Consider the following 12,417-nt stretch of genomic DNA (forward strand, 5'->3'; position numbering starts at 1 on the left):
ACTGTAATTGTAAACACGAGTTATCCCAGAATATGTGGTAAAATAGGTTCTACCAATAAACAAATAATTCGTCTGGACCGCAGTGACAGAAATGCCTCAGTAATTGTAAACTTCTTGGCTAGATTGGTCAAAAGATGTTTTAAATCAGTTTTACCATGAGAACTTGAACATTTTAAATAACTACCGTAAAGAATAAAATTCTTGAAATCTAAATCCTTCATTTTTTTCAAAAGTCTCAGACAAGACATGCTATATTTCTAAATCGTTACATTTTGACATTGTATATTACACTTTCTTATTCTACTCAGTGGGATAGAAAGAGGGGAGGGACAATTCAGTTTTATTCCTTACTATACGCTCACACTGTATAAAATCACCTATAATTTGCCACATTATTCTTTTCATGTGTGGTCGAGTTCTTTTTACTTTTCGTACAAAACTTACGATGTTTCAAGAAAAAACATTCTTTTAATTATCTCTAAGTCAAGTCCAATTTGGACAGCCTCAAGCTAAAAACGCATTGTTATCGTCATTACCTTTGAGTATTTTATAACTTTGACAATAACAAAAATTTTCTTCGGCTTTGATTTTAACAAGCACTATTAGCTTAGGCGATGGTTCTCTCTAGGCGCAAGCTTTCCGCGCAACAACACACCGTCCAAAATAAAATTTATTCGTTCTCGGCGCCCGTACCTCATTTGAAACTCCCCGGAGCTTGAAAGCTGCCGCACGCAGGTCCTCCAGGTCGCCGCGTCAGCGAGTGCACAGTGAAAGTGACTAACAAGATGTGAAGATCGTCGCCGTCGTTTTATGCAACTTTTGCAGTCATGGAAGACAACTACACGCAAGACGTCGAGAACGAGGTGCCGCCGCACGTTTGGGGTATCATACATGAGTTTTTACTCGGCCAAGCTGATCCGGGACTGGATCTTCGACAGCCTCACTTGAGGCCTTCCGTAGCTAGCAGTTATCCTTTCATACTGTTTATGTATTCTCTGCTGATGGTTACCGGAGTGGCGCTCAACTTATCAGTATTTGTCCACATTATCCGGAATAAGCTTTACAACGATGTCACTTGCAGTTTCGTCCTGAACAATGTCATTAGTGATATTGTCAAATGTGTGGTGGTTCTACCGATGACTTTGTACGTTTTGCTGGTCAACAACTGGATTTTGGGCGAACTGCTGTGTTCCTTTCTGCCTATGTTGCAGGTGAGCTTTTTTGTTATTGTATTGCTTTTAGCATGGCTATATTATTAGCCGTTTAAACTGATGCTCGGTAAAATGCGTATGTGATGTCGGCTCAAATTATATTTCATCACATCACATTCTTTAAAAGGATAGAATTCCGACTAAATTAAAATTTGCAAGCTCTACGTCCGAACTAATTGGAATTTTATATGAAATTGAAAAATTACGGATACCTACTTAATAGTTATTTGTGTGTCAAGGCCAAAAAGTGCATCTTTTTCGATCGAATTTGAGTTTTCTGGCCGAGGCGCAGCCGAGGCTTGAAAACAGGCGAGGACAAAAGGCGCCTTTTGGCAGACATTACATTTTTTTGGGCGACTGCACGAGTTACATAGCTAAAGACATCATTGGAAAAATTACAAATTTATTCTGTATCTACCTTTTTCAAATAGATAAATTTATTAATACATATTAACATTTTTTTAGAGTATTTGTTATCAGCTTGCCAACAAAACTAGAAATTTACTATTTACAATACAATTACTTATTTACATAATTTATGGCACCTACCAGGAGAATTATGAGTTTTGTCGGTTTCGTTGCTAACTTACTAAACAGATCAACAGATGGCGCCACGGTCAGTGTCCGAAAAAGTGCGTCCGAAAAGGAGTTACTTTTCGTCCGCTTGTGAGTAAATAAAATTACCGTTTTCATGATTCAACTGAATCTTAAGTAATTTATGTACTATTGGATAGCAAAAAACTGGTACGGTGTGTTACTATAGACACTTTCAAAATTCATTCAGTTTGGAAGTGTCTACAGTAACATACTGTACCAGTTTTTTTGTTATCCCATAGTACCTTATTGGAATAACAACGTAAAAACATACAACAAAGACAATGACTATCAAGGTAGCAATCCTCTTTTTCAAGTTTTTGCAAAACTCATTGCAGCTCTGAAGACGTAATATTTCCAAAAGCTTGACGGATCAGAAGGGAAAAGTCTTGACTGACACCGGACTGATCTAGGTTCCTTGATTAAAGTTTTTGTTTGTACAGTTACTAAGTTTCTACACTAGATCTTCTAATCTGCTAGAAACTTCTATGAAACATAATTTTGCCTGGAATAGGTAAACGTTTTCGCCGTCCTCACTGTACTAATTACGATGACAAAGTGCCGTTTAGATCTAGGGTTCCCTCATGTTAAACTCATACTAATGGCACGTAGAATTATTTATTACTGTTCGAGTTGGGATGACAGCGTAATCTTGTTCTTTTGCTGTTGAGAACTTGGTTCATTTCACAAGTTATAAATGGATTAAGAACGAAATTCATTACGAGTGAAAAATTTGAATGTAGGCCCGTCTGAAGTCAGGAGGGTCGTTATTTATGTGTGGGCAATGTCGTGTGTAATAACGCCCCAACTGACCTGTCCGTGAGGTGCAACAAGATAAATTGAAAATGTCGTTCCAAATTATAGGGCGATTTAGACGTGACTTTACGCACAAATTTTCATTACTTTTATTGCGATAGAAAATCATAAAATATGTTTAAAAATATGTGTTGGGTATTCTTTCAGAAATTACATTTTATTAAATTGAGTGATAAACTTGAAATTAATCCAATAGATTGTTGTAAAATCCATTTAAGAATGCAGTAGGTGTAGCTTCGAATGGAGAACGTTTCACACTGGCGAACGCGGCAAATTTGAAAACATACATTCCAAGCAAAATTAACAAAAAAAAGGTCATAATAGCTATTTATGCACCAAGGGCGTTACAACGATGATTACGCCCGGAGAACGATGAATCCAGCTCGAGGGCTTTAGCCCGAGAGATGGATATCGTTCGATGGGCGTAATCATTCGGTGACGCCGCGCCGTGGCGCATACATTATTTTATTTTTCACTACGTGTTCTTAAAAAAAAGACAAAGAATTGGTATCTTCGTGTACGCTTTACCTACATAAATACGACATTTGGTCGCCTATGAAACAAAAACAAATTGTTTATTTATAATTGTCAAATTTTCTTTTGTGTTGCAATTATGAATTGATGAGGGCGCTATGAATTCATTACGCCCGCTTATTCTTATTACGCCCTCTTGTTATGCCCCGGTTGTTATGGACATGTTTACGTATTTCGTATCCTAGGAGTTATCATTCAATTATAGTAAAGTGAAAAATAAAGGAACTGACGGTAGTGGTATTCTAATAACAAAATTGTAGTTTAATGATGCGTTTGAGACAAAAACTCGATAAGTTTGACACTAATAACCAAAAAATCGATCAAATATGAAAATTTGACAGTAGTTATCAAAAATCGAACATTGTCTTGGTGTAATAGCCCGGGCAAGTTAGCTTAAAAAATAGGGGTAAGGTTACTATAATTCGCATAGAGCTGAAAATTGGTACGAATGTTGGGAACACCATTATAAAAGAAATGTAAAAAGTTCCCATCGCTCCCACATCTGCAAAAAAAGTTATTCAAGGTCAAAGGTCGTGAAAATGGGTTTTTCGCATTTTTCAGCCAAACGGAAAGTTTTATCATAAAAATAGATTAGACAAAAAGTGTAGAGGCTGCAATTCTCTATAAAAATATTTCTATACTTTTTTCCGTAAGAATAACCATTTCTGAGATATAGCGATTCCAAAAGCTGAAAAAGTTGTGTTAAATTGTTTGAAAAACAAGACTCAGTTAATTGTGCTGAAGTTTTTCAAAATAGTAATTCTACTCCACAAGCTGTAATCACCAACGAAATTCGCTTCCTTCTTTCTGTGTACGGAACTTCAAAAAAACTTACCTGCATAAATAAGTTTCGATACTTATCTTTTGTAAAAAATACTCGTAACAAAAGACGAGTGCAATTGGCATGTCTTCCCCCAACCTCTGCTTCTGCTGAGCAACATCTATTTCGGGTATATTATCAAGTTCAAGTGTGGCTTGGTAATAAACTGGATCCAGAAGACTGGGGTTGGAAATTAGTTGATAATACACTGGAACCAATTTAGACTTTACTCCCACCTGCACCGGAAAAACTCCTCAATACAATTTTTTGCAATTGCAAAAAGGGGTGTAATACTAAATGTAGCTGCAAAAAAATTGGATTGTTTTGTTCATTAGCATGTACCAGTTGTCAAGGCCAATCATGCTCCAATGTTGAGTCGCCATTAGGAGGGGATGGTTACGATATCTGCGAGGAGACATCTGATTCATCGCTCTTAGAACAATTTACTTTTACCCAGCAGGAAGATGAAGAAGGAGAAAAAGAAGAAGGAAAAGAAGAAGGAAAAGAAGAAGACAGTACACGTGAAGTACCATCAGATAACTATCAATCAGACGAATAATTTTTCCCTATTACTCATAATTTACATCGGTTTTATCATCTCCAATAGTACCATTTTTCATTTGATACAATATTTTTTAATGAAACAGAACCACAATAGATCGTGGAAGAGGCCTACCGGGGAAACCACGTTAAAAAAAACACGCCAAGTACACTACCTCACAGGTGGCGTGGAAACCTGTGCATATTATGAAGAACACAACTTTTTGAATCGTTATATCTCAGAAATGGTTATTCTTAGAAAAAAAAGTATAAGAATATATATAGAGAATTGCATGCTCTATAATTTTTGTCTGATCTATTTTTATGATAAAACTTACCGTTTGGCTGAAAATGCAAAAAACCCATTTTCGCGACCTTTGACCTTGAATAACTTTTTTTGCAGATGTGGGAGCGATGGGGACTTTTTACATTTCCTTTATAATAATGTTCCCAACGTTCGTACCAATTTTCAGCTCTATGCGAATTATAGTAACCTTGAATGTGTTCGTTGCCCGGGCTATAAACTTTTCTCTCATTTTGACCGATGGGAAAATAGTCCCTATGCTATTCTATACTGCATAGTAAATGGAATGGACTGTAGATGTTTTTACTCATGGTAGAATCCTAGTTAAATTTTTACTCTAGTGACGGTAAATACCAACAAAACAGATAAGAAATCACAAACATTTTTATACATTCGCTCTCTCATATGTACAGGGTTATTATAAATGATTGTAGTTCAAGTAGGCGTAAATATAAAAAACATAAAAATGATGTGAAAAAGTGAGTACACACCGTCAACACACAGGAGTTAAATTGGATGCAAAATAACTCAATATTATTGGATTCAATCCACTAGCGTGGAAGGATAAATTTGCGATATTTGTGATGAAATTTCATTTTTGCTGTGTAAGTGGCATTATCAAAGAAAAAAATTGTCAAGTTATTTGAATTATTATACTCGTATCGTGCCAATTAGAGCATAAGAAATTTGCGTGACGTTTTTTCAGTCACTTACCCCGATAGACCAATTCCATCAATCGTGGAGTATAAATTGGTTGCGTAGCAAATACACTCAATGCATTGATCAATGCTTTCTAAAACTGAACATAAGGAATATGTTCAGAGTTAAAAAAATGTCCCGGTATATACAACGTGTTTCACGCAAGAGTGCGAGCCTGACGAACTCAAAATGCAACCCAATATTAAATTTTGTTTACATGTTTGCGGAAAAGCTTTCCAGCGGTTGTGTCTGTGTTAGTTAGGGATGTCCAAAACTACAATTTATCATTTTTAATTACTCTAGTTCCCAGTGTCAAATGTATTTTGTGTTGCGTTTAGACTTCGTCACGCTCGTACTCTTACGTGAAACACTTTGTACGAGTATATAATAATAGATATAATATACGTTATTCAAATGCTTTAAATTATGGGAACGGTCCGTCATGCATAAACCGCATGTTCTATCGAGTTTCAATGTCAACATCGTCTAAAGTTTATGGTAACTGATCTTGGAGAACTTCTACATAATGTTGTCTATTCAATCGAGGTGGTACACGAATGGGCCAATAATTCCGAACCAAACCTTTGCCTTTGACGGCGCATTTCAATTGTGGCATGTAAGTTCTCGCCAGCCCAAGGATTTAAGTTATGGTGGTTAATCACTCGGTTCCTTCGAACGTCTGCTTCATCCGTATACAATACTTACAGAATGTATCTGCAGAAAGTACTGCGAAAATTGCAACATTGCAGCAAAGTCGGATGGGAGCATGTGTTTTTTGCATATGGTACCGATTAAGCACTTGTTGCTTAAAAATTATTGCGATGTTCAATTTTGAGGTAACTTCAATAGTACGTGCTGTCCGTGAAGGATCTCCGTTTGTGTAATTTGGTGTAAATTGTTTATTTATTACTATTTTTTATTATACCTGAATCATAATCCCTGTTTTTGACACTAAAATGCGTGCGAAAAAAGGTCTTTACAACACTAAAGCTTTAAGGGTTGCTTAGGTAGCTTGCGACGTTAAAACTTAACTCGTCGCGCGTGCTTTAAAGGCTTCCTTATAAACTTGTATCATAATATACTATTTTAATTATTGAGCGATTAAAAATTTGAACTTTCATTTATCTTAAAAATGGTTCATTTTATAGGCATCAAAAATGAAATGGAAATTGAAAGAAATATTTCCTGAGCGTAGTCCTAGATTCCACAGATCCACATAACCACAAATGATAGACTCAAAAATGATCAAAATCGACTGACCAATAACATTTTTTTATAGGGTTATATCGAGGATTTTTTACATTGTAAAGTTTCTGGTTTTGGCGGTGTTTCTTTTCATTTCTGCTAGAATTATATTTTTGCAAGAATACGAAACAAAATTTGTGAGAAAAGAAAAACCTATTGATCCCTACGTTGTGTTTACTTACTTTGTTTATTTATTTATGGTTCTACTAGAGATCGCACTGTTGGAAGAGTTTTAAATGAAACGGTTCATTCATTTAAATTTTATTTAACACAAAAACGTGCTTTGGTTGGGTTTGGTTCAAACAAAACGTAGAAATAAAAAAGTGAATTTAATAGATGATTTCTGGTTCACGTTTGATCGAATAAATTTTACTTACGGATCAAGGAATTGAATAATAAATAATTTTGCGAAACATCGAAATTACCTTAAATTGAATTTGAGATGTCAACCATGCGATGCTACAAAAATCTGCATTGTCACTTCTGTTAAATTTGTCACACTTGCGAATCTTCATGGAACTTCTCGATCAAGTCCAGAATATCTGGAAGAATAATGAAAGGTGTCATTAACAGGTTATTAACAGGTGGCGTGGCTGCATTTTATGCTCTGCGCCGGATCACACGAAAGACCTTGACGGAGCTTTCCCGTCTTCAAGAGCTCTAAGAAATAAACAATCTTTTAAAGATTATTTTGAAAAAGCTTATCTTGGCGAGAATAGGTTTCCCCAATCGTTAAATACTTTATTTTGAAATTTATAACCTGTGGACACAAAATCCAAGATACTGCTCAGCATTTCTATGACACTTGGTGTTCAATAATAAGTTTGCAGAAATTTTTTACACCAACATATTTTCTTATGAATTTTATGCTCCGAATTTCTGAGCAAGATGAATTACTTTAACAAAACAAATGTTTGAAGAATCACTTGCTTATCGTAAAAAATTTAATAAGAATAATAAGAAACGTGTTTTCGAGATAACTTGCGTTGAAATACGGCAGATGAAATTTACATTTTACTTATTTTTAATTTGAACATTGCAGCTCAAACATGACAGCATTACTCTGAACCTGAAGAATTGAATTTCAACTTTGGGCGTTTACGTTTTGTCTCAATTTTCATTCTTGAATTAATTTAATGTCATTTAAAATTCATAAAAACTGCTTCTGTGCATTGATCCATATGTAGAACTCCAGACCTAAGAGACCCAATCGATAATAATTAAATCCTCTAGTTTACAGTGTAGCTTGTTTAGTTTCCTTATAAATTATGCATCGCAACGGAAGGAATACAATTGAATAAAACGGTCGTTTTACTAAACGTGTGATCGAGAAGTGCAATGCCACAAAACAAGATAGAAAAGATAAAGAATAGGTCGTGCCAGTTGTTGGCACTACTGGTTCTAATATTGGTTTATAAAAGTTTATTTCAGTAGTATTTTTCTGAGTTTCTTTTGAATCGCCCAGCCAGAAGGATTCGATTATTATCTAAGTAAAACTTTCTGTTGTATAATTGATTCAGTAATGTGTCAAACTTTTATGCTTTTTTGCCCTACATTTGAAGTTAATATACAGTTTTTTTTTCATGTGACGGATACAGGGTTCATATAAATGATTGTAGTCGAAGCAGTTCATGCCCATGTTATAAAATTTTTGCCGCTTTCATGTGAACTGTCAATTTTTGTCGCTGTCATTGTCATTTTTTAGGTGAAAAGTGCTGTAATGAGAATTTCATTTATTTTTTTAATAAATATTAAATATTGACTTGTTTTGTACCCAATTTAACTCCTGTGTATGAACGGTCTCTACTCACTTATTCACATTATTTTGATGTTTTTTATATGGAGCGGCAACCATACATTTTACATTCAGTTTTTACGTCTACTTGGACTACATCATTTATAATAACCCTGTACTTTTAAGTTTAACGAGGCACTACAACTAAATTGTGGTGGTTTTGTATGAGCTGGAGTTTGATTGTGTTGTCGAATGGAGTTCTCGTACGACTTCGCAACTGTAGGATTTCATTTTATGAAGTGATTGTCGTTGAGTTCAAATTCCATTACTCAAAATTTTCCAAACCTTCATTGTGATTTTCGAGCGGAATGAAACCTACAATATGAATTGTTACCCAAGTATTTGTCCACCGCCAATTTCATAAAACTTCACTAATCAACTCGTACCTCAGTAAACATTGGATCTAAATTAATGTTTAAGCGAAGCTGTTGATTTAACGTACTTTTGATTAACTTTATTTTAGGTAATGTTCTTTGCCGCTATTGTCTATTCAGCTAGGTATTTAATCTAATCTACTATTCTGTTCTTCAATAGACGCAACAAAAATGTTGCTTCTTGGGAACTCACACACGAGGAGATATTTTTACTTTTTTATTTAAAAAAATATGATTTTTATTTTAAAGAAAATTAATCTTATGGTCGGTTTTAAAGATTTTTTTACATATGTATTTCAGATTGACCTTTATCTGTTTCTTTCTTTTTATTTTCTTCTCCTTGTTTCTTGTATTAATCTATACATTCAAAGCTTTTATGAAATCGCTGGAGAAATAGACTTTACTGAAGTTCAGGAAAAATAGCAAAGGAAAATGTGTTTGTTGCCAATTTAACTATCTTCAAGAACGTTAATTTAACTTTCTGAATCCTGGTTGTTAATATTTTAACAACGTTGTAATGTAAAATGGTGGATGCGCCGGGAAAAGTCAATACAGATTGTTTCCTTTATTTATTTATAGTCAATCCTGCAATCAATCTACAAGAGCACCCTTGTTGTCAAATTTAACACTCTTTTCGTCGTTACGGAACAAGTAACCGTAAATTAATCGATAAATTCAAACCTCTTATGCTATTATGTGCTACAGAAAATATAATACCGTTTAATGTATTCGGGGGTTTATTAAGTACTAAATTTTATAATCATGTAACAATATATACAAAGAAGTTTGGTATACACGACTAATAAAAGAAAATTAATGAAGGTTTGCGCATATATTGTTACCCCTAACAATATTAACTTGATTAAATGATGGATGATGTATTAACAAGATGGAGAAAATTTTCTGTCGTGGATGAAAGTCCTAATTAACATCCTTTTACTTGCGTCTCGACGTAATTGCCGTTATAATATTACAGTGTCAATATTTTTTTCTATGGAAATGATTGATGCGAAAACAATAGAGCTCTTTAGTTAAGAAAATAGTGGTCAATTTGACATTATCAATGAACATCATAAAAAGCATTTTATTTAGTACAGTCACGCACGACAAGGGTCGATAAATAAGATTTATAAAGTACGTTTTAGTGCAACTCCCAACCAATCACTCTAATAAGATTTGACCCGGCAGGTCCCCATTTTCAATCAATTGGTTCAAGTTTCGCAACAAGTTAACAGTGAATTGGTGTTAGGAACTTTTACATTTCTATAGTACAGCTTGCGGTGCCCTATTTGAAAGTATGCTTTCACAACGAACGTCCAGAAGAAGACTAATTCGTTGCATACTTAAAAAAAAAAAGTTATAAAATAAACAAGAGCAACATTTTACATTCGTAAGAATGGGTAATTTACCAGCTTTATTGTCATTGTGAAATGTCAGTTTTAAAGCAACGGTGTTGATGTTAACCCTGAAAAAAAGTTTTCGATTCTGGCAAAGTTTACGGACGTTTCCCGTATTTGTAATTCAAAATTATTGCAGAATAAGTGTAAAGTGAGTTTTACCATTGAAGATAAAACATCAATAATTAATGATTAATTAATTAATAATAATTTTTTCGGGAGGTAGGCAACCAATAAAACGACTGTGTATAGCAAGTATACATATGTATGTGTACGATTAAATCAGGACAAACGTTTCAATAAAACAAAAAATGAGATTGCACTTTTGATTTGTTTTCTTGTTGATTACTCTGTATGTAATTCTACTATCTATTTGCTGGAAAATGTAACCACCACTAATACGTTAGAACAAAATGATTGATTTTTACTAAAAAATTAATGGTTGTTTACTTGCAGAATAGTTTTAAATTCGTATAAACCGTCGAATTATTAATGTGATTTCGTGGTCTATAGTTTTCTGTGGAAAAAACAGTCCAATTAGTTAAAATTGGTAATTGCTAAACTAGTAAACTATAACTTTATAATTACATGAACTGATTGAGGCAGATCGGTAATTATGTCCAATAAAATCCCTGAAAATTAAATGAGATTCTAACCGAACGTTAACTGAAACTGATCTAAAATTACTTTTGATACTAACTACTTTATAAGTTGATTATGACGTAGAGTTTTAGAAATGATTACAAATTCAATGAGATGCTTTCGTATAAAACTTAACGTATTTAGACCTTATGAATTTGTTTTGTCACTGGAAATCGTATTGAAACGTGTTCTGTAACATTCGAAACTAGTTACTTCTCAAAACTCCTACAGTATTAATTCATCATCGGGATGCTCCAGTAATCGATCGTATTTCACATTCCGGTTCGTGTATTTTCCCTTAGCCGAACGCAAATTTAACATTTTAGACATTTGTGTCGATAATGTCATGTAATAATTATATCGCAAATGCTAACAAGATTATAATCTGTTCTTTAATCAAAGAACCAGCACCTGTTGCGTTATGTCTCAAAAATTAAAATTCTACTAAATTTGGTGTTAGTGACTTTAATTTTGTCTATGTGGCAACACGACATCTGTCGTCTGTCATTCTCAAATAGCATGCCAGACACGTAAATATTATGTGAAATTTCACTTAAATTGTTGTTATTAACTTTTTCTAGTATCTAAGTAGCTTTGCTAGTTAGTCTTGTGATGATATTTCTCATTTTTACTTATCCTCAAATTCATTTCACCATAACTTCAAATTTAGACCAATTACAGGTTTGATACTCGACGATTTACTCTCAATTTATTGTTTTTGTAATAAACGTTGAAAATCAAATCATATATGTACAAGATTAATAATACCAGTTTTAACAGAGCCGTAATAGTTATTTACGAAATAAGTGGGATATAGACATTATTAATCCACGTACTGTGAAGAATTGGGGTAATCACATGTGCGTTAATAATGTAATATCCCATATACAAAATTTTATCTATCACCGCTAAAATTGTCTTAAAACAGCTTCACTTTGATAGAATAATAAATTAATCAAGGTGACGATAAGATCTAATTCTTTTTAAGATGATAACAACGATTGTTTTGTACTGTAATTTGGTTGCCGTTGCCTTGGATTTGCGAGTTTCCAATTTTCTTAGCGCAGTAGTGGGGTTATAATTTCATTACCACACTCATTGGGATAAGGAGATTATTACACTTCTAAAATGAGTGCGATATGGTATAACTTAGCCCACGGTGATAGATAAAATATTGAAAACTTTTAGGTACGCGAAGTGCTCGTTTCGCGTACAGTTGCACAAAAAAATATTTATGAACAGACCTTTTATTAATATTCGTATTATCTCTTAATTATTTTGAGCAAGTTACATTATATGTATGAAGGTAAGGATTTTTTGAATCCATTTCTCACATAATTGATTTCTTGTCTTTTTTATATCGTCATTTTGTTGCTGTTCGAATACATTTTCTCAGTTTTAAATAAGAAACACTTTGATGAACAATTAACTGACAAATTCTCAAAT

The 12,417-nt window shown here is 33.8% G+C and overlaps 1 protein-coding gene across 1 annotated transcript in view; it reads left to right on the forward strand.

Annotated features, from left to right (window-relative positions):
- The first annotated feature begins 321 nt into the window (after positions 1–321).
- The window catches only part of LOC138130163 (prolactin-releasing peptide receptor-like), a 51,633-nt gene continuing 39,537 nt past the window's right edge, over positions 322–12,417 (forward strand). Inside the window, exon 1 of the mRNA XM_069046557.1 lies at positions 322–1,211. Coding sequence (XP_068902658.1) covers positions 828–1,211 — 384 coding nt within the window. The 5' untranslated portion in view covers positions 322–827. The remainder of the gene's footprint in view (positions 1,212–12,417) is intronic.

Source organism: Tenebrio molitor, chromosome 5, assembly GCF_963966145.1.
Source record: "Tenebrio molitor chromosome 5, icTenMoli1.1, whole genome shotgun sequence".
Taxonomy (NCBI): Eukaryota; Metazoa; Arthropoda; class Insecta; order Coleoptera; family Tenebrionidae; genus Tenebrio; species Tenebrio molitor.